This window comes from Rhipicephalus sanguineus, chromosome 10, assembly GCF_013339695.2.
Source record: "Rhipicephalus sanguineus isolate Rsan-2018 chromosome 10, BIME_Rsan_1.4, whole genome shotgun sequence".
Taxonomy (NCBI): Eukaryota; Metazoa; Arthropoda; class Arachnida; order Ixodida; family Ixodidae; genus Rhipicephalus; species Rhipicephalus sanguineus.
This window is the reverse complement of record NC_051185.1, coordinates 25817709-25843976: the sequence shown is the minus strand read 5'-3', so window position 1 is coordinate 25843976 and position 26268 is coordinate 25817709. Positions and strand designations below refer to the sequence as shown.

The 26268-nt window shown below is 49.3% G+C and overlaps 1 protein-coding gene across 1 annotated transcript; it reads left to right on the top strand.

Moving 5' to 3' along the window:
- The first annotated feature begins 1512 nt into the window (after positions 1 to 1512).
- On the top strand, positions 1513 to 10375 carry LOC119406275 (neurofilament heavy polypeptide-like). The gene is made up of 4 exons (XM_037673008.2): positions 1513 to 2195; positions 8229 to 8434; positions 9170 to 9584; positions 10114 to 10375. Exons 1-4 carry the CDS (start codon positions 1513 to 1515, stop codon positions 10367 to 10369), a joined length of 1560 nt encoding a protein of 519 aa, XP_037528936.1. The 3' UTR covers positions 10370 to 10375.
- The last annotated feature ends 15893 nt before the right edge of the window (positions 10376 to 26268 follow it).

The following is a 26268-nucleotide window of genomic DNA, read 5'->3' as shown; positions in this document are numbered from 1 at the left end:
ACTATATATTGTGCGAGCACGTCACGAGAAGCTCATACCGTGTTGTGACGTCAGGGTACAGTAGGAACCGAAACTAGCTTTTAAAAACATACTGTAGCTTTTCAGGGCGCACTCGCGCTTAGCAGTACCTTTTCTAGGCTCTTGAGGCTTGACCTTTCACTTGACGCAAAAAAAAAAACTGAAAATATTCGTGTCAGTACCCCTTTCATGCAGAAAAACTTCGAGAAGAGATCAGAAAGTCATCTATTGTTTCATCTTCCCTGCAATAAGAACAAAGCGGGGAGGGTGCCAAACCAGCTTTGTTCAAATGAAAACTCAGGGATGGTAAACGACAGCGTAGCCTAGAAATTACAACTTCCAGACATCTAGTATGACATGTACTTTTACAGGATGTCAATGGGTGATTAAAATCTGGGGAATTTCTTAGCGACTGTATAGAGAATTCTCTCATTATTATTTGCCTTCGAAATCTAGCCGCTACGATAAAGGCTGATGTAGGGATAATACTTGTATTAATAGCTGGTTCGTCTAACGGCGCTTTCGCCAGTGCATCAGCAGTTTCACTTAGAAACAGGCCTCTATGCCCAGGTACCCATACTGAGCGAGCATACGTTAAGTGATCAGGAACTAGGGATTTGAACTCATTCAACACTTTTCAATCACCAGACGCTGTGAGCGCATTGCACAAGGCTAAAGAGTCCGTTACTATTACGGCCGAATTTGTTGGTGTGGTCAGTTTACGAAGGGCCAATACTACTGCTAAAAATTCTGCAATAAAGAAGGGTGTAAAATATTTAAGGTAAAAGGAAAAGGACCAGTCGAGAATAGGGCAGCATATGCCGATGCCACTGTTTTCTTTTCTGTGCGATGCTCCGTCGCAATGACGACATTTGCTTGCATTCTTAGCAGGTAGTCCTGTGGAACAGCGCTTGCCATTTCGCTCGGTAGGTCTTTGGTGACGCTTGCATCAGATGCGCTTCTTGCACGGGGTGCCGCCCCGTGCAGGCGCCGTGCACCAGTCTGCTAACATTATACTGTAAGCCACGCACGCAAACAGGAATTCCAACGGGAGTGAGTGATCGCGTTTCATCACGCGCGCTCAAGGTCATGACGCGTGCTGACGTCAGTTCTTTCCCCCTGCCATCTCTCTCTACGTAGCTTCCAGCGCTCTCATCGGGACGAGAGAAGACAGTGCGACAAATCCCGGTAACTCCGCCCGTTCTTGAATGATTCGCGAAAGTTCTGCGGCAATCGGTTCGTGAGGCAATAAACTCCGATACTGAGGTTATTTCATGATTACTTGGAAAAGCGGTTCCGGACGCCTTTAACTGTGACGGCCCGCTATCCTGCCGATCTTCTGTTTTGGGTATGCGCCAAATTATGTCGATCATAATCTTCAACAGCAGCAGCAGTAACGCGCGGTCACGCGCGAGCACCTGTCCTCGAGATAGAAGAAGACGAAGATTGACATCAGAGGTTGGCTGCTCGAAGCACTGTGAGAACCCCCCAACTATGGCAAAGGACAAGGACAAGTTTCCGTCGAAGAAATCTTCCAGCTCTACGGAGAGCAAGAGTTCGAGCAAAGGCGAGAGCAAAAGTACTAGCAAGGGTGAAGGCAAGAGTTCCAAGAAGGACGCCGCCAGCAAGTCATCCAGTCATGCCCCGAGCAGAGCAGTCAGTAAAGCTGCACCCATTAAGTCACCGCCCAGCAAGGGACATAGCAAAGCATCCAGCTGGGCACATAGCAAGACACCCAGCAAGTCGCCGAGCAAGGCTTCCAGCAAGGCTTCCAGCAAGGCTTCAAGCAAGGCTTCAAGCAAGGCTTCCAGCAAAACACCCAGCAAGACACCCAGCAAGACACCCAACCAGACACCCAGCAAAGCACCCAGCAAGGCACCCAGCAAGGCACCCAGCAAGGCGCCGAGCAAGGTTGCTAGCAAGGCTTCCAGCAAGGCACTCAGAAAGTCACCCAGCAAGTCACCCGGTAAGGCACACGGAAAGGCTGCCAGTAAAGTGGCCAGCAAGTCCCCGACCAAAGCGTCCAGTAAAGCCGCCAGCGCTGTTCCGAGCAAGAGTGCTTCCGAGAAGTCGCCTTCCAAAGCTCCGAGCAAGGCTGGCAGTAAGACTGGCAGTAAGACTGGCAGCAAGACAGCCAGCAAGGCGATGACCAGGGCACAGAGCAAGATCGCGCACAAGTACGTTTTTGCTGCTTCCTGGGTATTTGCAGTTGCTCGCATGCATGTTCCTGGTTTGTGCACTAGTTAGTCACCGATACTCTGCGAACGGTTTTTTGGTAATCGTTCACGGGCAAGGTGTAGGGAAGTGTGGTAGTAGCAACGTTTGCGGCATAGTGCAAAGAGGTAGCATATAAAAGTAAATAGTGCAGTGACCTACTACAGCTACGTAAACGGTAATGTCGAATGCTCCACGATTGAAACTCGATACTCGGAGCGCTTAGCTTCTGGCGGTGAGAGTGACAGTAAGGGCGAGAGCGTTCCCAAAGCATGGTGGCAGCATTCGGTAAATAGTCGTTCAGTCTGTGATCGGTGGTGGGTGCGATGGAGCGCTGCAATCCTTTGTAACGCATGCCCGAAGGCAGCAGCCGCTGCGTGCAACACGTCACGTGAGCGCAGTGTTTTGAAGCCATGGCAGGCGGTGCTCCGCCGGCGCCACCAAGAGCCACAGACTGAGCGGCTGTCTCCTGGCTGTAGTCACCATGTGTCACGAATGCTTTCAACCTCACAGCCGGCAGCTACACGCTGCAGGTATCGCGTTTCTATCGCCGAACAGTGCTCGGTGAACGAAACGCACAATGAATATTACTGAATGTTCGTTGTGCAAAGGCGTCTCTGTTTTTGAAGATTTGTCACGCATCGCCACTTTTGTATTACGTAAGAGTTTGTATGAACGATACCGCATATCTAATATATTCGGAAGATATTTTTATGACGTCCACCTTTACGTCACAGTAGGCGTATGTAAACAAAAAGTCATTGCACGCTACGTAGATAGATAGATAGATAGATAGATAGATAGATAGATAGATAGATAGATAGATAGATAGATAGATAGATAGATAGATAGATAGATAGATAGATAGATAGATAGATAGATAGATAGATAGATAGATAGATAGATAGATAGATAGATAGATAGATAGATAGATAGATAGATAGATAGATAGATAGATAGATAGATAGATAGATAGATAGATAGATAGATAGATAGATAGATAGATAGATAGATAGATAGATAGATAGATAGATAGATAGATAGATAGATAAAAACCTCGGTGATACGAATCTCACGGGACCACCAAAAATATTCGTATCATGCGAAATTCGTATCACCAGACAGCATGGAAAATTAGCAGGCAACAAAAAAAAATCTGGCGTACATTTTCATTTATTGTTTTTCAGGGCCGCAGCAACGTCAGGAAGAACCCTGAATGATTGTCACTTAAGTTTTTAGAAGTCGGCAATCACACCAGCACTCGTAAATATACGGCCTGTACGCGCGTATTTAATTAATGAACCAGGTGCGTTGTGACCCGCGACAGCAGTAGCCCCTTCCAAATTTTAGTATGCTTTTTTGCATGACTTCAGCGAAAGTAAGGAAAGAAGCCCTTTGACGCGATGAATCAAGGCCACAGAATAGACCGATCCCACCAGACCATCTGCGCATGCGCGAGTTTCCGACAGTGGCACTGTCGCCATCTTAGTTGTAGTTCTCGGAGCGCTGCTGGTGCGGCTGCTTGCTGCGTGTTTCAGGTATATTGGCGTTTTGCACCAATCCTCGACACGCAAGACGATCGAACGCGGTGGAAAACTGTGTCCGCACCTCCAACGTATGTTATTTTATTTCGGATTAACTGCATCCTAGCGCAAAAGAAAAAAAGAACAGTTGATAGTGCCTACGTGTGACGAGGTGGTCTCGTCGGGTTGATGAGCTTGCCTCGTTTTGCTGAATAAATATTAGTAATAAAAAATGAGAAATCACGTTCCCGTCGTCATGAGAGCAAATATCTTCTTCAGTGAACGCAAGCGACACAAGCTACAGTATCCGGAAAATAACTTGCCCAAACTGCGCAGAGCTCTCCGCTATACGACAACAGGAGAAAAAAAAAAAAAGCCGAAGGGGACCAAAAAAAGAAGCTTATTGCGCTTTTTTTTTTTTGTCGAAGCGACACTTTCCATGTAGACTGTGTTGTCAACGCAGGACTTCGATCACCGTAATAAGTTAAATGTGAATGAAGATAAAACGGTCGCCGTGAAGCAGGTTAGAGGCGCGTCCGCTGAACAGTGACTGGCCGCTCATGCCGTTTGGAAAAGGTTAACATCACGAAAATCTCGTAAATGGCATAATATTTCCTGCTGTACAAGAGATGGATGAGTCAGTAAGAGATTTTGGCGGCACACGCAATGCGGCGGATAAGTAGCAGCTCGCTCCGGCTGGCGGCGGCAGCCTCAGCCGGTGGCTCGGCGCCGGTATCGTCGCTAGGCCTACCGCTTCGAAACGGCAGTGTACGGTTAATAGCCTACGCTCATAAAGAAGTCCAGCTTTGCTACCGCTGTTGCCCGCTTTACGATGCGTTCACAATAATATTGCATATTGAAAGGAACAGGGAAATCCCGGCGGCGGAGTTGGCTGCGATACCGGCACGGCCGAGTTTTCGCTGTGCGCTCCACGGCGCGAGCTGTTCACAGCATGCAGTTATGATCTTGACTTGTATCACAGGTCTCGTTCATGCTAGATGCTTGACAGTCGTCATCGCATTTGGTGAGAAGTCGGTTTAGGTCTCCCTATATATTAAAGCGATATCTGTTGAGCCCGGAAAGGACGTTGTATCCAACCTGTCGCCGCTGGCGGTGATTGGCCCGGCAAGGGGATCCAGCTCGTGTTATATGAACTTTTGCTGTCGCTGATCGGTCCATCGTTCGCGCAGCAAGGTTGCTATGACGCAATAGGGCACTGCTAAACCATGATGCATCGTGCACAGGGAGTTCACGAACACGTTGAACAAGAAAGTGCGCGGTAGTTGCCTCTCTGTCCGACTTCGTTGACTGTCGCACACATTCCTGTTGGAGCTTGAAATCCTTTGAGAACACGCAAAATCCGAGTCATTTTGCTTCAGGCTCGTGTTGTAGCATTCCAGTACACAGCATGTCAACCCAGCCATCGCAATTCCTCCAAATAAGGCCGCTAAAGCTCGTTAATGCAGCTCGCCAATGCACCAGCTGTAGGCAGCTGAACGTACCGAGTACTACAAGTACCGGCATGCACTGCGGCAGCGGTGGCGTAGTGAAACTCGCGGTGAGATCGGTCTATTACAGAACCACGGCCCTGTGGTATGATTTTGCTATCGCGGAGGTTTTGGGGATATTTTTTGGGAGATTTACGACAGTGCCCGCACAAGTGCGACCTCAACGGTCGCGCATGTTGACGGTGTGAGGCCTGACTCCTTCGCCAAGACCTTCCTCGCCTTCTTTCGGTCCTCGCACGCCTTTCATTGGATGTCTGATGCACGAAGCAGGCACGTGTAAAAACATTACAACGACAGCAGCCCGCATCGAAGCGTTAGAAAAAGAAAAAGCATGGCGCTAATGTCCTCTGTAATCTAAACGCAAAGGCACACGGAGCAGGGCTAGGCAGTATCGCGATACAAGAGTATCGCGATAGTATTTTAGAGATACTTTTGAGTATCTGTATTTCTGTATCGAGATACATTTCAAAAATGTATTTGTATCTCAGTAGTGAAATACATTTACGGTGTATCGCCTGTATCGCGATACTATGCAGGACACGGGTATCTCGTTACATTATTTTTTTGTATCGGAAATGAGTTGAGGCGTGTTTCCAATGGGGGAATGGCGTTTTTTTTTTCTTTTTTGTGCCAAGACAAGCAAAGGCACGCCGCTGGTCGCCGACAGATAGGGCGGCGATGGTTTCCCCTCAAGCACAGAATGGTCCATGCGGTAAAGCGCGCGACGTCGCAGACGGCAGAATCGCGGGGGCAGTGTTGTCGGCCTCTGCCGATGAAAGTCGCTGTCTCTGAAGGTCAGTGCAGCACGCCTAATTTTTTTCGGGTGGCAAGCCATTACTTTGCGACCCCCCGCGCGGATACCGCCTTGGAACAGGCTTTGCAATGCTTCGCGTGCGTTCAGTTCTCAAAGCGGCGGCACTTCCAAAAGCAGTTCCCGTAGTCGCGGCGGAAGTGACTAGAAGATGGCTATCTTTGACGCGCTTTCAGCCACCTCTCCAATGTCAGGGTGCTTTCCCAATTGATTACATGCGTGAAACGGTCTGTGTGCTAGCAGGCTCCCCCACCGCCGGAGCCGACTCGCCTGTTGCGGCTTTCTGAAATGGGTGCTGGTAGCGTCGGTGGTGGTGACAGCTTCATTGAAGCCGACAGGGTCAGACGGCTTCGGATTCCGAAGATGGGACAGATTTCGGATTCTGAACAGTCAGAACAACCCAAGTGAGGGCGGAAGCGTTTCGGTATCTAGATGACCCGAGAAGATATATCGCCACGCTGCAGGGCAATCCGGCTATGAAGGCGATATTTATTCATTATAACACGAATTTGTGCTCGCGTTCAGCGGTAGGCAGACTTCTTTCTTTCCTGAGTCTTGTGCTGAGGCTGAACCGACGCTGTTAGAAGACAGCCTATTTGAGAAGCCTACACAGCAACGTTCTCAGCAAAGCAGATCTTCAAAATAAATGTCTGCTTTTTCTCAATTCACTAGTGTTCATTAGTGACTCGAGTGATTTGCTTAAAGTGTGCTATTTCTAGCATAGCTTAGTTTGTTCGCCAAATATGTCGATTTCGGTGTCCAATCCTTGTTACTGTTGCTGTGAAATAGTTTATTTTTATTGGAATTGATACTTGTAATTACGTCATTATTACTAATTATGTACTTTGTCCACCCCCCTCCCCTGCAATGTCTTAATGGCGCTGAGGGTACTGTAATAAATAAATAAATGAACTGAACGTTTCGATGCGCTGTAACTTTAATTACAACATTATGCTGCACTAATAAGTGTCTGCGTAGTATGAGCATCCTTAAAATAAAAATGTATTCCAGTATCTGTATCGCTGTAACTGTATTCCGGAATACTTTTTTCGTCTTATTGCAAAAGTATCTCCGAAATATCCCGTTACGTTAAAGGCAAATGTATCTCAGTATCTGTATTTTAGGCTTCCAGTCCATGTATTTCGATATCTGTATTCCGGAATACTTTTCTGAGTATCTCTGCCCAGCCCTGACACGGAGGCACATAAGAGCCTCAAAGATTCGCGCACGCAATCTCGGAGGCCATGACGCATCTCTGATCTCTGAAGGTTTATTCTGACCGTAAGAAAGGTGTTTTTCTTACACCGTGATTCTGACGATCTTGTGGTGCGGCACGCACGCCCACGCTTGCGTTCCCGCGCTCGCACGTGCTTGGCGCGTCTTCCGCAACAGCGCGGACAGGACCTGTTCGTACCTGGCTGGTAGCTACGTTCGTATCAAACGTCGCTGGGTGAAAATCGGTTCGCAACAACCGCACTCCATTACATTGCAGGCCCATGGGCCTTGGCCGGGACCAATGAAAAATTCGTATCACCCCGAAATTATGAGCTGTGATCGTATCACCGAGGTTTCACTGTAGATAGATAGATAGATAGATAGATAGATAGATAGATAGATAGATAGATAGATAGATAGATAGATAGATAGATAGATAGATAGATAGATAGATAGATAGATAGATAGATAGATAGATAGATAGATAGATAGATAGATAGATAGAAGATAGATAGATAGATAGATAGATAGATAGATAGATAGATAGATAGATAGATAGATAGATAGATAGATAGATAGATAGATAGATAGATAGATAGATAGATAGATAGATAGATAGATAGATAGATAGATAGATAGATAGATAGATAGATAGATAGAATAGATAGATAGCTCGATAGATAGATGATAGATAGAAGATAGCTAGATAGATAGATAGATAGATAGATAGATAGATAGATAGATAGATAGATAGATAGATAGATAGATAGATAGATAGATAGATAGATAGATAGATAGATAGATAGATAGATAGATAGATAGATAGATAGATAGATACGTGCCTATCACGTACTCATCCAATTCTGGAGCGAGAACGTAGGCCGCCGACACGCGAGGATGAAGGTGGTTAAAAAATATAGCTTCGTTTGGTCTCTCAAGGAGTCCAATGAAAGAAGGGGGCCGCAAGTCCTCTGGCAAGTCGGGCAGCAGGGTCGCCAAGGCTCCCTCCAAGATGGCCTCACGGTTGGCCTCCATGGCGCCGTCCGCAGCAGGTAGCCCCGAGAGAGGGGCAAAGCAGACGCTCAAGCACTTCTTCGCCAGCAAGACATCCTTCTCGAAGGCGTCCAGCGCATCTAAGTCATCAGGTTTGTGCGGGCTCCCAGAGAAGTCTAATAATAGTTTTTTTACGTTTCAAAAGCACGATATGGTTATGAGATACGCCGTAGTGGAAGGCTCCGGAAATTTCGATCACCTGGGGTTCTTGGACGTGTACCTAAATCTAAGCACATCGGGCTTACACAGTTTGCCTTCATAGGAATGCGGCTGCCGCGGCCAGGATTTGATTCCGCGACCTCCGGGTCAGCAGTCAAGCACCATAATCACAAGACCACAGCGGCGGGTTCCCAAAAAGTTAGCTACGCTTGTTGTGAACCGATGGCAGTAAAGAAAAGGAGCACAAAACTCGGTGTAAAGATAGGTCAGATATTATTTAAAAACTACGATTTGTTCGGTTTTTTTTTTTATTGTACGGAATTAAGATTATTCTTTGCGCTGCTCGAGCATCAACTGCGAACTTTGATCATAAGGGCGCGGTCATGAGCGGCGGCGCGCGCCCTATCTCGATTCACATCGCTGGACGGTTCGTATACGTGCTGTGCTCTTACCACTTTGTGTTGAGACGACAAACACCACGAAAACCGCTTCTCTCCGTGGAGCGGCCGTATTCCCTTACACCAGCGTTTTCTAGAGTTACGCGAGATCGAAAAGAGCTGGCTGCTAGCCTTACTCGCATAAAAATACAATTTGTTGCTACCAAATTCATTGCTTCACCCTTCAGGCGAAACTGATTTTTTTTTCTCTCTCTCCCTCTAATCACGCAGGCAAGTCGAAGAAAAGCGGCTCGGACGAGGGCCCCCAAGAAAAAGCCCCCAAGGCAGTCTCCAAGGCGGCCGGGAAAGCCAAGCCGGATTCGAAGGCGGCTTCGAAGCAGGCTCCCAAGACGGCTGCGAAGAAATCATCGCCGGCCTCGGAGTCGGGCTCCCACGAGTCGGGCGGCGGCGAGGAAGAAGAGGAGTCGTCTCCCGAGAAGAAGCCACAGCAAAAGAAAAAGGCGAAGAAGGATGAAGATGAGGGTGAGGAGAGCAGTGAGGAAGAGAAGGCGTCGAAGAAGAAGAGGAAAGGTTCCGGCGATGAGAAGGAGGAAGACGAAGAGGGCAAAGAGGGCGAAGAGGAAGAGGAGGAAGAGGATGAGGGCATATACATGAGTACGACGGAGTTCGAGGCCTACATAGCTCGGTGAGCACAAAAGAGGGTGCTGCTATTCACATAGGGTTTGTGCTATGTAGTATAACAATGTGTGGGCTGAATATGCGTATATTGTTTGAGTTATACTTAGTTTGAGTGTGTGCGCAACATGAGTTATGTAGTCCACCTGGCAAATTCCAGCGAAAATTTGACTTCACTGCTCAGCCAAACGTAACATTTTAATAAGGGACGACAAACGTTTAATTCATAACGTGTGTAGTACAACCCATTAGCACCGAAGTGCAACCCATTTACAATAGCAGCGAAAAATTACTTGTGGTTATAACGGAGACCACCAAGCACCACTCTTACACAAATTAACGACACACGCACCGCAGCACTGGGGTGGAGAGAGAGAGAAATAGATGAAGTCCTAACCGACTATAGTAATCATGCACAGACTCATGATTATCTGAAAGTTTCTCTTACGAAAGAATTATAGCGTAATGTTTTAAATACGGGGACTGTCTGTATTCCGCCTGTTAACATTTTTTTATCAACTTCATTCGGTTCTTCGCAGCCGAGAATGCATACGGGACATCGGCAAGTGCATACTGATCATACTGATGACGGCCTGCGTCGCCTACCTCTTTCACGTGTGGCGACAGCACGACAAGAAGAAATATGGCACCGGCATCGTCACCCAGCGTCACACCCCGGCCTACACCGAAGAAGAAGAGAACGTGACCGTCGCTGTCGACGACGTGGAACGTTTCGCCATAGACGACCAGGACGCAGTGCCCACGGAATTCGGCGAGGCCATTGGAGACTTCTAGAAAGATTACCGGGTCACTCGATCGTATTTCATTTATTATTTAGAAAGCTCGTGTGCTTACACATGTTAACCAATCATTTGATTTATTTTCGTATCGCTTTTCTTATAACATGTTGTTCACGATTTCGCTAACTTTCGCTTTCCTAAGGAATTCTCTCAATTTTTCCTATTTGTTGCTTTTTTTTTTCTTTTTTTACGACGCAAGCTGTTGCGAGCTCACTAAAGCCAATTTCGTGGGTTCGTTGTCCGCCGCCGCCATCGGTGTATGTCACTGCTATCACGCACATCGCGAAAAAAAAAACGGTTCGAGGCGAATTCGAAAACAGGTCTTCTGCGTGCAAGCAGGCGCGACAGAGCCACGCCAGTCCTGGAATCTTTTTCCAAAAAGGACCGTATCAGAGTGGCATGTATGCCGAGAAAAGCGCTAACAGGTGTAATATTGCGTAGCAGAAGAGCGGAATCTCGCCAGGTGTCACACCAGGTGAACTGCGTAACGAGTGGGCGGTGTAAAGCTTCCTACCCGTTACAAAGGACTCGGCAACATTTAATCACCCTCCTCATCGTCCACCACAGCAACAACAATGCGTGCATCCACACGGCCGCGGATATACACTTTACAAACACGTAATGGGTGCTCCGCTTCGTAAAATAGAATGATTTATCCCGTAGTGGGTACCTCGCAACTGCACTTCCAGTAGGCGCTTTTGGAGAGAGAGAGAGAGAGAGAGAGAAAACTTTTATTTGTGCAGGCCTCGAGGATCATCTTCGTTGGGCGAAGCCATAGGTCGGCAAAAAATGTGGAGCTCACTCAGACTCACTCACGAAACATATCTTACCCTCAGGGCTCACTCGGACTCAGACTCACCAAACATTTCCTCATCCGGACTCACTCGGACTCAGACTCACTATAATTTTTCTCAACCGGACTCACTCGGACTCAGACTCACCAAAATTTTATTCACTCGAACTCACTCAGACTCAGACTCACGGCTCGATCTGAGTCTGAGTGAGTCTGAGTGAGTCGACTCATGAGTCTGTTTGCATTTAATTATCCTTTTTCTACCATAATGTCAATGCTCTTTAACGCCAATATCTCGCATAATCGGTGCGCTACTTAGCACCTTTTGATCTCGTACCTTCATATACGAGTTATCTGAGTTTGCAGCTCAATAAGGACCTTTTTATTGAAAGTCATGACTCACGCGAGATATTTTTGTCAGTAACTTCCCGTGGAAAAGTTTGCGGGGGGAGGTCAAGGCACCTCCCCCCCTCTTCCTCCTCAACTCACGCCTCTGATCAATAAATATTGAGCTGATGTATGAACGGTAGCGAGTTTAAGTATGCGGCAGTATACGGGAGTATAAACGTGAGCTGACATAGGGCTGATAGTAACGCTAAAGTTGAGTAAATAGGACCATAGGTCGGCAACAAAAGTTGGACCTCACTCAGACTCACTCATGCAATATATTTTGCCCTTAGGGCTCACTCGGACTCAGACTCACCAAAATTTTCCTCAACCGGAATCACTCGGACTCAGACTCACCAAAACTTTTCCCAACCGAACTCACTCGGACTCAGACTCACAAACACTTTACTCACCCGGACTCACTCAGACTCAGACTCACGTCTCGATATGAGTCTGAGTGAGTCTGAGTGAGTCGACTCATGAGTGAGTTTGCCGACCTATGGGCGAAGCCCTTAGTTCAGGGCCCCATTGGCTCGCGCCACACCACATGCCCGCTGGATCAGCCGACGCTGAGGGTTGGGCTCGGTGAAAGCTGCTGCTCCAGCTTACGCCGCGACTGGGCTGCGTATTCGGCGCAGGCATGGCGTTTTAACAGCGGAGGTGTTTTGGGGTTGGGCCTGACTACATAAGAGTCCGCGCCGAATGTCGCGCTCCTGTTCCCATATACACCCATAGATGGCGCAACTGCCTCGGTCGCGATAGAGTTACTGTATATCATATATGCTACCTTCAGGTAGCAGAGTTGCGCATCTGTCTTCCAAACGCCGCTAGCAACCATGCATTGCGGAGAAGCTGACGCTCGGGCCAATTTTTTGTATTTTTGGACGCCGCCGCTGCAGCGAACTGAATTAACACTAGTCATCGATAATCAATGTTTATCGCCGGTCTTCGACCCGCCGGACATGTTAATTGCCGACACGGTAGGCATGTCGCCTGCACAAACGGAATGTTGCTTCACCGCACAGCTGTGGTTGCTAGCCAGACCTATGCGCAACTCTGCTACCTAAAGGTAGCATATACAGTGACTCTAGATCGCGAAAGAAGCGGTAGTCTCGTAGTGAAAAGGGCAATGGCGGCTCGAGCGTGAATAGAGCCTAAAGTCCTTGTAGCAGGGGCTGCCACAGATCATTTCCCATGCATCTCTACTCTGCAAATCACGTAATCACAAACATCCACACAATATCGTAAAACATAATGGAAAATTACAAGGGAACTGAGGTAAGCTACTTTTAAAGGAACCCTGGCCCCTAAATCAAAACCTCGAGATGTTTGTCTTGTTTGCTTGTCCTATATACGTGGGCACTTCTGGCCGATTATTAGCGGCGAAGGTTACTTTTAAGATACTTTAATTTGTTTTTAAAGTAAGCGTTAGTGCTCGTCTGAGTTGGCAGCACCTCACGGCATCGCCACTAGTATGACGTCAATGAAGGCCCCGTGTGACCACTAGAAAAGCGAGTATTGTCGACGTCGCAGAAGATTCGCGGGGCGCACACATTAGCACGACTAACACACAACGAGGGCTATTCTTCCTCGCCCCTCTCGCTCTGTTGCCGGGCTGCTCTCAAGGAGGTTTTGGCTGCTTACACCAGGAATGCTTTTCTTTTTCCTGAGGGGGCACACTTTTAACAGGCTTAAACCATACCGAAGCACCCACATTTTTTCATTCTTTACTCCGCGCGGGGCCTCGATTTGAAACCTGTGCTGTCGACGTCACCAAAGCTTGAGCGCACGTTGTCTTCGGCGCTCCCGCGCTGTGGGGCGCTAGTTTCTTACGACTTTAGGCGGGCGTTTCGAACTGACGCTAAATTTTGCCCCATTAGTGACGCTAGCATTAATTATACGATACGTTAGTGCATTTACGATTCAACTCCGACATTACCACACAAAAGGTTACAAATTGCAGAAAAAATGTCACAAACAAAAGTTTCGCTGTCAGGGGTCCTTTAACACTCGGGCAGTGGGGTAACAAGACCACGCAAGGTAAGCATGCCTAAGAGGTGAGAAAATTTATATAATAAAGGCGATAGTAATAGGTTGTCGTATGTGTTTGTAGGTAGTTTGTACCATGCAGGGGCGTAGCCAGAAATTTTTTTCGGGGGGGGGGGGGGGGGTCAACCATACTTTATGTATGTTTGTGTGCGCGTTTGTATGTGTGCGTGTATATATACGCAAGCAAGACTGAAAAAATTCAGGGGGGGGGGGTTTCAACCCCCCCCCCCCCTTGGCTACGCCCCTGGTAGCACGGCAAATTCAGCAGTGTAATCCCAAGAGCGGGAGGGCTGCAACCACGTACGCAGCACAGTGCCGAGTGCTTTAAGTGTTTCGGCTTTCCTAGCTGGATAGGTCATTATAGACAATCAAGCCTATTGAGTGCAAAGTTCCCGCAGTTGACCACAAGATCGACTTTGATGGTCGATGTCTTTAGGCCAGGACACCGCAAGACAGCCGCCACTCCCACCCTTTGGACTAGAGCCCGTTGGGCTTCGAGTGCCGAGCATTCGCGGAGAGTGGCCTGTCATGCCTCTCGTGTGGGGGAAGGTGGAAGAGAAGGGCTTTTCGGTGCACGCCCACAACACGTTTTGCAGGCGAGCAGTGTCGCCTCCCCAACCATGCATTAAACACAGGCCTCACGGGAACCCCGCCACGATCGTCTAGTGGCTCAAAATAATGTCTAACCAACGTACTTCTTGTGCACAATTCTTGCAGTCTCTACTTTAATTATTTCCCAACTATGTAATATTTCAAAGTATTAAATAGAAGTGCGCATGTTGGCCAATTGAGGTTCATCGTCATCACCGTGGCGCACGTGGGCAAGCAGTACCCGTCGCTGCAGTACCCCGCGCTGCCACGCGTCCACCGTGCGATAGGCCTGTCGGCGCATGGGTTCGCTACTGCTGCCATGTTTCTGGGACTGCGCTCGCACTACGACCGCTAGGCGCTGTCAAAGGCGCTGGGCACGGACACCGTAGCGCTGCAGCTTGTCGTCCAGGCGCTGGCAGCGGCGCCACTCGTCTCCGTCGTGCCACGTCTCTGCAGAAGGCGCTAATACGACGCCGTGAAATTCTTTTGCAAATAAAGAGATCAGTTTTCTTTTATATAAGAGCCGCGAACACAGCATGATGACACACTCATTTGGCGAAATTCTTTTCTCCAGTGAAGGCCTGCGCATGCGCACAGTGGGTGGGATGCCTAATCATCTAAGGGGGCACCAAGTCTATCGTATTCATCCAGACCTGTCTCGTCCTTGCTTAAAGACCAGGGTTGGGGCCGTGCAAGTCTTTGACGGTAATGGTACCGGTAATGTAGCATTCTAAACCCTCCCATATTTACAAAGCTAGAGCACAAAGGCAGAATTTTCTGAGAACCACATCACCACTTAATTTTTGCATCCGTTACAAAGCCCGTTTTCTTCCGGATTGAGCAATGTGTGAATAAAGTGACTAGCTTTTTGTCTTCCTGGTCGGACATGAAATTACTTGGCGCGAAGGTGTTGACGGTAACAGCAGCGGTGCACTTTCGTCGTCGCCGAAGATCGAACGGTTGAGGCGCAAGCCAAGCGCTGCTGCCTATCTCCACGAAGTTACACAAATGCAGCTTGAATTTATTCATGCCAAAATCATTTAATGACGAAACTTTCTTGAACAGTTGGGTTTGTATTGACAAGCACTATCGGCGGCACCTGCTCATTAAAAAACAATTAATCGATGAACAGGAAAGCAGAAAAACACTTAGTTTAATCTGCATCAAAGATGTCGTGATCGAACAAAATGTCCCAACGACAGCGCAAGATAGAAGATGATGATAAAATCGATGGTTTTGTCGCAAGTTCACAGTCGTATCGCTTTCATACGATAACAGCATAAGTTTACCTAAGGACAGTCTAACAGTCTGGATAATTACTCGAAATTAATTCAGTCCATCCAAAGAGCAGACATTTTTCCCGTGAACAGCTGGGATCGTTGCAGCACCTGGCGGAGCAGATCTCAACTACGTGCTTCTTTCTACGTTGCCTCTGAGATCCGCTGCGGGATACGCCGGCCATGACCGAATATTTCCATTTCCATTCATTTCCATCTCTCTCGTTCTCCTCTCCTCCCCCCTCTGACAATCATTCCATATGAAGACCACCACGGACTCATTTCGAACAATGAATAAACCCTCCCTCTTCTGTTGCTGTTGTCGAGGGTCTCATATTCATTTTTGTCTACTAGGCCTTCGGTCCCCTCATTACCATTTACTCTCTCTCTCTCTCTCTCTCTCTCTCTCTCTCTATATATATATATATATATATATATATATATATATATATATATATATATATATATATATATATATATATATATATATATATATATATATATAGGAAGGTATTTGAGACACGACGTACGGAGCACAGTTAATAAACTGTGCTCCGTACAGTTTAAACAGGCAGCCCGCGGCGATGCAGTTCTCGCCCTTGTTGAAGAATACACTGTTCATGCCCTGGCGCACGACGGGGTCCAAGTCGCAATCGGCGAATAGGATAAGCGGTGACTTGCCCCCGAGTTCGAGCGAGACGCGCTTGAAGTACGGTGCGGCGCAGCTCGACATGATGGCGCGGCCGACATCTGGAACCGCCGCCCGCCCTACAATACTCCGAAAATAGAGCCATCCCTTTGAAAATGTGTGTAATAAACACTGTGTGTCAAAACGGTTGTGCCTTCCAAATCGAATTTCGGTACGTGCCTCATTTTTTATACAATTTTTGCCCCACCCCAGTTACATTTTCGTGGGCGCCTTGAAGTTCGATAACATCACCCGGCGCATATTATATTATGTGTTCGAGTGAAAGAATGCGAAGGCAGCCGACGATCGCTGCTCAAGCGGAGAGCAAAAGCACCGGCCGTCTTTCGTCGCGCGAAAAACCAATGGGAGGGGTCCCGGAGGGAAAGATGTGTAACTCCGGCTGTGCCGGCATACTTCAACTGGCCCGGCGCCGTCTGGTGACGCCTGTCAAGACAGGCGTCAGCAGACGGCTCGTTGCTTTGAGGGCGCTGTGTCCTCAGCGCTTAGCATGCATTGAAGCAATAGACGGCACGAAGGTCGCTTCCATCGCATTTATTTATTTGCATCATTCTAGATTTTTGACTTACAATCAAGCCGCTGACGCCAGAATTTCTGCAAAACGAGCTCTTAATTGCTTCCTACATTTCCTTAAGTAATGATCCTATTAAGTGACAGAGTGACGGGCGGACTCGTAGTTTTCTCGCTGAGACGGCAGAATAGATGCCCGAAAGACGTCGAAAATAAATGCCGGCAGTTTGCACAAAGTCGCGCAAAGCTTGGCAACAGCGAAGGACGGGCCCTTCAGCGCCCGTCCTCCCCGTCGACCGACACGTCTGGCTTCGAGATGCGCGGCTTCCTCCTCGGTCTCTATTTTCCTTTCTCACTATTTCTCTGCTACGCTTTACACTCTCACCTCCTCCTATTTCTCCTCCTCCTCAACCTCAGATCTGTCCTCCTTATCTTCACTGCCCTTTCCCACCCCCTTGCGGCACTATACTATACGAGGCTGTGCTATGCTATTCTAGAGAGAGAGAGAGTTACGAAGAGGAAAGGCAGAGAGGTTAACCAAGCTGTGGCTCGCTTGCCTACCCTACACTTGGGGGGGGGGGGGGGGAATAATAGAAAAGAAAGGGTAAAGGTGGATAGGCAAGGGCTTAGGACAGTCGCCTTTCGATCGAGTGTACGCGGGTTCGAATCCCGCCTTATGAAGTTTTTTTTCCTTATCTCCCCCTCACTCTCACTTCCCTCCGCCACCACCCCCCCTCCTTGCTGCACTATACTAAGCTAAGCTATGGCTAAGCCATGATCTAGCGTACCTGTATAGGCGAGTGGTTAGGACGCTCGCTTTCGGATCGAGTGTACGCGGGTTCGAATCCCGCCTCATGAAGGACTTATTTTTTACATCTCTCCTCCTCACTCTTCCTTCCCCTTCCCACCCTCTTACTGCACTGTACTGTACAAGACTAAGCGATACCCTGCCAGCGTGCCTGTATAGGTGAGTGGTTAGGACGCTCGCCTTCGGATCGAGTGTACGCGGGTTCGAATTCCGCCTCGTGAAGGACTTATATTTTATATCTCTCCTCCCCCTCTCTCTTCCCTTTCCCACCCTCTTGCTGCACTGTACTGTACAAGACTAAGCGATACCCTGCCAGCGTGCCTGTATAGGTGAGTGGTTAGGACGCTCGCCTTCGGATCGAGTGTACGCGGGTTCGAATCCCGCCTCATGAAGGACTTATTTTTTACATCTCTCCTCCTCACTCTTCCTTCCCCTTCCCACCCTCTTACTGCACTGTACTGTACAAGACTAAGCGATACCCTGCCAGCGTGCCTGTATAGGTGAGTGGTTAGGACGCTCGCCTTCGGATCGAGTGTACGCGGGTTCGAATTCCGCCTCGTGAAGGACTTATATTTTATATCTCTCCTCCTCACTCTTCCTTCCCCTTCCCACCCTCTTGCTGCACTGTACTGTACAAGACTAAGCGATACACTGCCAGCGTGCCTGTATAGGTGAGTGGTTAGGACGCTCGCTTTCGGATCGAGTGTACGCTGGTTCGAATCCCGCCTCATGAAGGACTTATTTTTTACATCTCTCCTCCTCACTCTTCCTTCCCCTTCCCACCCTCTTACTGCACTGTACTGTACAAGACTAAGCGATACCCTGCCAGCGTGCCTGTATAGGTGAGTGGTTAGGACGCTCGCTTTCGGATCGAGTGTACGCTGGTTCGAATCCCGCCTCATGAAGGACTTATTTTTTACATCTCTCCTCCTCACTCTTCCTTCCCCTTCCCACCCTCTTACTGCACTGTACTGTACAAGACTAAGCGATACCCTGCCAGCGTGCCTGTATAGGTGAGTGGTTAGGACGCTCGCCTTCGGATCGAGTGTACGCGGGTTCGAATTCCGCCTCGTGAAGGACTTATATTTTATATCTCTCCTCCCCCTCTCTCTTCCCTTTCCCACCCTCTTGCTGCACTGTACTGTACAAGACTAAGCGATACCCTGCCAGCGTGCCTGTATAGGTGAGTGGTTAGGACGCTCGCCTTCGGATCGAGTGTACGCGGGTTCGAATCCCGCCTCATGAAGGACTTATTTTTTACATCTCTCCTCCTCACTCTTCCTTCCCCTTCCCACCCTCTTACTGCACTGTACTGTACAAGACTAAGCGATACCCTGCCAGCGTGCCTGTATAGGTGAGTGGTTAGGACGCTCGCCTTCGGATCGAGTGTACGCGGGTTCGAATTCCGCCTCGTGAAGGACTTATATTTTATATCTCTCCTCCTCACTCTTCCTTCCCCTTCCCACCCTCTTGCTGCACTGTACTGTACAAGACTAAGCGATACACTGCCAGCGTGCCTGTATAGGTGAGTGGTTAGGACGCTCGCTTTCGGATCGAGTGTACGCTGGTTCGAATCCCGCCTCATGAAGGACTTATTTTTTACATCTCTCCTCCTCACTCTTCCTTCCCCTTCCCACCCTCTTACTGCACTGTACTGTACAAGACTAAGCGATACCCTGCCAGCGTGCCTGTATAGGTGAGTGGTTAGGACGCTCGCTTTCGGATCGAGTGTACGCTGGTTCGAATCCCGCCTCATGAAGGACTTATTTTTACATCTCTCCTCCTCACTCTTCCTTCCCCTTCCCACCCTCTTACTGCACTGTACTGTACAAGACTAAGCGATACCCTGCCAGCGTGCCTGTATAGGTGAGTGGTTAGGACGCTCGCCTTCGGATCGAGTGTACGCGGGTTCGAATTCCGCCTCGTGAAGGACTTATATTTTATATCTCTCCTCCCCCTCTCTCTTCCCTTTCCCACCCTCTTGCTGCACTGTACTGTACAAGACTAAGCGATACCCTGCCAGCGTGCCTGTATAGGTGAGTGGTTAGGACGCTCGCCTTCGGATCGAGTGTACGCGGGTTCGAATCCCGCCTCATGAAGGACTTATTTTTTACATCTCTCCTCCTCACTCTTCCTTCCCCTTCCCACCCTCTTGCTGCACTGTACTGTACAAGACTAAGCGATACCCTGCCAGCGTGCCTGTATAGGTGAGTGGTTAGGACGCTCGCTTTCGGATCGAGTGTACGCGGGTTCGAATCCCGCCTCATGAAGGACTTATTTTTTACATCTCTCCTCCTCACTCTTCCTTCCCCTTCCCACCCTCTTACTGCACTGTACTGTACAAGACTAAGCGATACCCTGCCAGCGTGCCTGTATAGGTGAGTGGTTAGGACGCTCGCCTTCGGATCGAGTGTACGCGGGTTCGAATTCCGCCTCGTGAAGGACTTATATTTTATATCTCTCCTCCCCCTCTCTCTTCCCTTTCCCACCCTCTTGCTGCACTGTACTGTACAAGACTAAGCGATACCCTGCCAGCGGTGCCTGTATAGGTGAGTGGTTAGGACGCTCGCCTTCGGATCGAGTGTACGCGGGTTCGAATCCGCCTCGTGAAGGACTATATTTTATATCTCTCCTCCTCACTCTCCCTTCCCTTCCCACCCTGTTGCTGCACTGTACTGTACAAGACTAAGCGATACCCTGCCAGCGTGCCTGTATAGGTGAGTGGTTAGGACGCTCGCCTTCGGATCGAGTGTACGCGGGTTCGAATCCCGCCTCGTGAAGGACTTATATTTTATATCTCTCCTCCCCCTCTCTCTTCCCTTTCCCACCCTCTTGCTGCACTGTACTGTACAAGACTAAGCGATACCCTGCCAGCGTGCCTGTATAGGTGAGTGGTTAGGACGCTCGCTTTCGGATCGAGTGTACGCTGGTTCGAATCCCGCCTCGTGAAGGACTTATTTTTTACATCTCTCCTCCTCACTCTCCCTTCCCCTTCCCACCCTGTTGCTGCACTGTACTGTACAAGACTAAGCGATACCCTGCCAGCGTGCCTGTATAGGTGAGTGGTTAGGACGCTCGCCTTCGGATCGAGTGTACGCGGGTTCGAATTCCGCCTCGTGAAGGACTTATTTTTTACATCTCTCCTCCTCACTCTCTCTTCCCTTTCCCACCCTCTTGCTGCACTGTACTGTACAAGACTAAGCGATACCCTGCCAGCGTGCCTGTATAGGTGAGTGGTTAGGACGCTCGCTTTCGGATCGAGTGTACGCGGGTTCGAATCCCGCCTCGTGAAGGACTTATTTTTTACATCTCTCCTCCTCACTCTTCCTTCCCTTTCCCACCCTCTTGCTGCACTGTACTGTACAAGACTAAGCGATACCCTGCCAGCGTGCCTGTATAGGTGAGTGGTTAGGACGCTCGCCTTCGGATCGAGTGTACGCGGGTTCGAATTCCGCCTCGTGAAGGACTTATATTTTATATCTCTCCTCCCCCTCTCTCTTCCCTTTCCCACCCTCTTGCTGCACTGTACTGTACAAGACTAAGCGATACCCTGCCAGCGTGCCTGTATAGGTGAGTGGTTAGGACGCTCGCCTTCGGATCGAGTGTACGCGGGTTCGAATCCCGCCTCATGAAGGACTTATTTTTTACATCTCTCCTCCTCACTCTCCCTTCCCCTTCCCACCCTGTTGCTGCACTGTACTGTACAAGACTAAGCGATACCCTGCCAGCGTGCCTGTATAGGTGAGTGTCATTCTACTTCCGGGCGCGCCAGCGAACGGACGCAGAATGAACGGCTCCGATGGAGCGGCGATAGCGGCCCATGCCGGCCGCGGAAACAGGATCACCGTCGAAGACGATAAGAACTACGAGATTGTACTGCCTACATTGCCTACCGGTCGAATTGTTCAGAACACGTTGTTCTTGCACGGTGACGTGCGTGAGAGGCCCTACAGGGTCGAAGACTTTCGAGACGCCCTGGTCACTGCTGGTGTGCTCCCTGACGTGGTGGCGTTGGGGGCGTACCAGATTAACCATGTCTGGGCGGTGACCCTCAACACCGGAGAAGCCACGAAGAAACTGGCTGCGTTGAAGGAGCTGAAGGTGAAAGGGCGCCGGTGTGTCATCTTCGACCCTGAAGACCAGCAGGCGAAACTTCGCCTGCACTGGCTGCTCTACGGCGTTCAGGATGAAGACATCGGGACAGCTTTCGCAGCGTTCGGAAACGTCACCGAGGTGACGCGTGAGCGTTGGCGCGTCCAGGGCATGCGTGAAAAGGGCTCAACTACCAGGAGCGTGCTCCTCAAGTTGAAGCCCGGTCTCAAGGTGGACGACCTGCCACACCAGGTTAGAGTCGCCGGTGAATTGGCCCTCGTGGTGGTGCCCGGGAGGGCCATGCAATGTCTGCGTTGCCACGGCACGGGTCACGTTCGCCGAGACTGTAAGGTGCCGCGGTGCTCGAAGTGCAGGCGCTATGGACATGTGGACGCGGACTGCGTCCGTACCTACGCGTCGGCGACCGGACTGCCAAGGGCACACGAACACGACGAGATCATGGACGTCGCCGAGGCTGAGGAGGCGGCGAGTGGTACCGACGAGGCAGGAAAGCGGACGGGACCACTGGACACGGCGGCGCCTTGCGGCGGTGACGCCCCGCAAGGGGATGGCCCGGAACAAGAAGCGGCAGAGGACTCGACTGGCTCGAAGGGCAACCAGCCGATAAAACAGGTCCTGCTTGCGTCTTCTGGAGCCAACACCCGCACGGTTCCCGTACCGACGCACCAAGGAGCGCCCGGTGACGTTGCAGGGTCGAGCGACACGACGGAGAAGGGGACGGAAAGCTCGCCAGCAACCAAATGCGGCGACCAGAAAAGCCAGAACGAGCCAAAGGCAGAGAAGGGGGGCGTCCAGGCGCCTACCAATGCCGCCGCGGCGTCTAAGCGCCCGCACCCCCAGACCTGCAATGACGGGACTCAAGCGACAACGCCGGGCGTCGAGGAACCCCCGGCAAAGACGGCTCAAGTGCGGCGGTCATCACTTCGACCACGCCCCAACGTTTCTTCCGACAGGCGAGGCGGCAACGCCGAGCCAGTCGGGCCAGCTCAAGTACCGGCGCCGGACGGCACCGCCGGCGATGGCAACGTCTAGCCACGCGCTAGACGTGAGAGGTAAGCACAGTGCTGTCGGTCTCTTTTCCTTTCGTTAAAATGGCTCCTGCATGTCCGTTAAAAGTCGCCACCATAAACGTTAGAGGACTGGCAGGGAAAAGGAAGCAAAGCCAGCTTTACCGGCTTTTAACGGAACGCGACATAGACGTGCTGGCGGTGCAGGAAACGAAAGTTGATGGCGAGGAAGAGACCGGCAGCATGGTGCAACGTTTCACGTCTAGGTTTTTTGTTGTAGTCAGCCATGCATTGGGCACGTCGGCTGGCTGCGTACTTTTTGTCAAAAAGATGCCGGCGCTTCAAGTGCACGGTCATTTTTCGTGTGCGACGGGCCGGTGTGTGGTAGTTGACGTTTCTTTAAATAATGACGAGTGGCGTATCCTGTGTGCGTACGCGCCCAACAAGGTAGAAGAAAGGGTCCTGTTTTTTCACGGCCTTGAGCAACGACTCTGTGCAGAAAGGCAGACTATTTTGTTGGGTGACTTTAACTGTGTTCTCAGTGCACACGACAAGACGAGCACGCGGGGCTTCAGAGATAGGAGCACAGACGTTCTGACGCGGATTGTCAAGAACTGGGATCTTGAGGATGTCGCGGAATGTCTTCATGATACGAGTGCGGTTAGGTACACGCGATTCGAAGGCCCCAGTCATGCAAGACTTGACCGCATTTACGTATCAGTTGACATCCTGCCGGCATGTACTAGTTATGCTGTAGTCCCGGTGTCGTTTTCTGACCACTGCTTAGTAGAGTGCTCTATAGGAAAAAATATGCGAAGCAACGCTTTCTCGTGGGATACCTGGAAATTTAATAGCAAGCTCTTGGAGGACGAAGATTTTAATTCAACTGTAATGGAGGAAATTAGCAAATTAGATCCGAGCAAAAATCTGCACATTTGGCAACAGTGGGAGCTTTGCAAGGAAACTTTAAAATTAGCAGCAATTAACAGGGCTACGTGCATTCGGTATGAGGAGAAAAGGAAAGAGACAGAATTGAAACAGCTTCTTGAGAGGCTACTAAAACATGAATGCCGTGCCCCGGGAATATGGATAGACGATATCAGAAAAATAAAACAAAAAATAGAGCAGATGGACGAGCAGCGTTATCGGGGTGCGCTTGTGAGGGCAAGGGCAGAAGACACCGCCGCAGGCGAAACGCCATCGAAACGAGCGCTAGGCCTGGAAAAGGCACGCGCGGAAAAGAACCACGTTCGTGAGATAGAATGGGGCGGTAACGTGTCAATCGAAACAGAGGGTATCGAAAGAGCCTTTACTGAACATTATCGGAAGCTGTTTGCAGTGCACGACATAGACCTTCAACAATTCAAGGATGAATTTCTGCCTGTATTACCCCGTCTGGACGACGAAAGAAAAGACATTTTGGAGCGTGCGATAACAGTGGCCGAAGTTGAGGTTGCTATAGAAAAGTTAAACCCGGGAAAATCACCTGGACCGGACGGATTCACTGCGGCCTTTTATAAAAAGTACAAACATGAAATCAGCCCTACCTTGACAGTTATATTTACTGAAGCGTATAAATTAAACACATTGCCTCCCTCATACAGGACATCCCATACAGTTCTCATACCCAAAACCGAGGATGTATATAAACTCAGATCTGTATCAGCATATCGTCCCATAGCCCTAACAAATGTAGAGTATAAAATTTATATGAAAGTATTGGCTCGAAGATTGCAAACAGTCATACAGGACATCGTCGGGCCTCACCAAACATGTGGCATAAAAGGACGATCCATTGTCCTAAATATCCATAAAGCGCGAAGCATTCTGGAGTGCTGTGATTACTCGGATGACCGGGTTGCCATTTTACAGATCGACCTTGAAAAAGCTTTCGACTGTGTTGATCACAGAATTTTGTTTGCTGTTTTGAATCATGTTAACCTTGGTTCTGTTATCTGTGAGGGAGTGGCCCTGGCGTACCGAAACTGCACGACGAGGTTGATTGTGAATAAGAGTCTGGGGGCCCCCATTAACGTGCAGCGTTCGGTACGTCAGGGTTGCCCCCTAAGCCCTTTGTTATTTTGTATTTATATAGAAACACTGTGCATGAAAGTAATTAATGACAATGGTATCCTTGGTTTCCAGTTGCAAGCAGTCGAAGTGAAGCTGTTAGCATATGCAGACGACATTGCTATTTTTACAAGAGATCGTAGTAGTATAACACAGGCCGTCGAAACAGTGCGTGAGTTCACCAAGGCCACGGGGAGTGGCGTGAACTGGTCCAAGAGCCTTGGGCTCTGGCACGGATCGTGGCCATCGACGCCGGACCACTTCTCTAATGTGCCTTGGGCAACGACCCCGGGCAAGTACTTGGGAGTGCCGCTCGATTGTTATCGCGAAAGCGACAACTACTGGAAAGAGCAGGTGAAAGATACGCAGGAGAAAGCGGTGAAATGGAAAGGAGCTTCGTTATCGATTTTTGCCAGAGCCACCGTCTGCAATCTGTTTTTTATCAGCAAGCTCTGGTACGTAATGCAGGTGCTGCATTGTTCCCGGACTAATGTACAGAAGTTCCATAGGATATTTGCCATATTTGTCTGGGCTTCTGAGTGGGAACGGTGCAGCCGTACCAACTTGTTTCGACGGGTAAAAGATGGGGGACTGGGACTCGGTCACTTGTTTTTACGGCAGCTTGTCAACCGGTTTTTGTTTTTTAGAGATGCCACCGATCCTTTCCTGCGCACGCTATGTCAATTAAGATTGGGAAGATTTCTGCCTGAATTTGTTGTGTCTACCGCTGATTGTGTGGGAGGGATCGGTGGTTTTTATAAAGAAATAGTGTCCAGTATCAGATTCCTAAGTGTAAGGTTTTCACGAGACTATCTGTTCAATGTCAAGCGAAAAGAACTTTATTTTTCTTTATGTGATGTTGTCTTTCCAGTGCCTTTGTACAGGTCATTGCACGAGGGAGGCCCAGGCAGCAATGTTTTAAAGAGGGTAAAAAAGATGCACGTGCAGCCTGGAACGAAAACATTTTTCTTTAAGCTGCATTCGGGAACATTGCCAGTGAAAACTTTTTTGGAGGGAAAGGGGTGTTTTTTGCCGTGGGGCACGCATTGTATTATTTGTAAGTCGCCCGAAACAATAGATCATGTTTTTTTACATTGCTGGGAGGGAGTTTATTTTTGGGATGTTTTGCAAAGAGCGATTCAGAAAGAATTTCCCTTGTACCCGCACGGCATTCGATTCCTGAGTGTACAGAACGAAGATGGCGTACCATTTGACGCAATCATGCTCATGGGCCTCCACTCGTTGTGGCGTTCGAGAATGGCAGGTCAGCATTTCGACAAGGATGCGCGGCCTGCCCGTGCCTATTTCAGAGAGAGTGTGCACTGGTTTCTTGAGATTCACAAAACGGCACCGGAACCTCCCGACTGGCTCTCAAGAGTAGAGCCACTTGTAACGTTACCTGAATTTTAAACTGACGATACCAGCATGTAGCTGGTTGAAATACCTCACGTAGAGTGTACATATATGGTAAACTTATAGCAGTGTTGTCTGTATAATGTGTTTTTACCAAAGCCAGGTAATAAAGAAAAAAAAAAAAAAAAAAAAAAATAGGTGAGTGGTTAGGACGCTCGCTTTCGGATCGA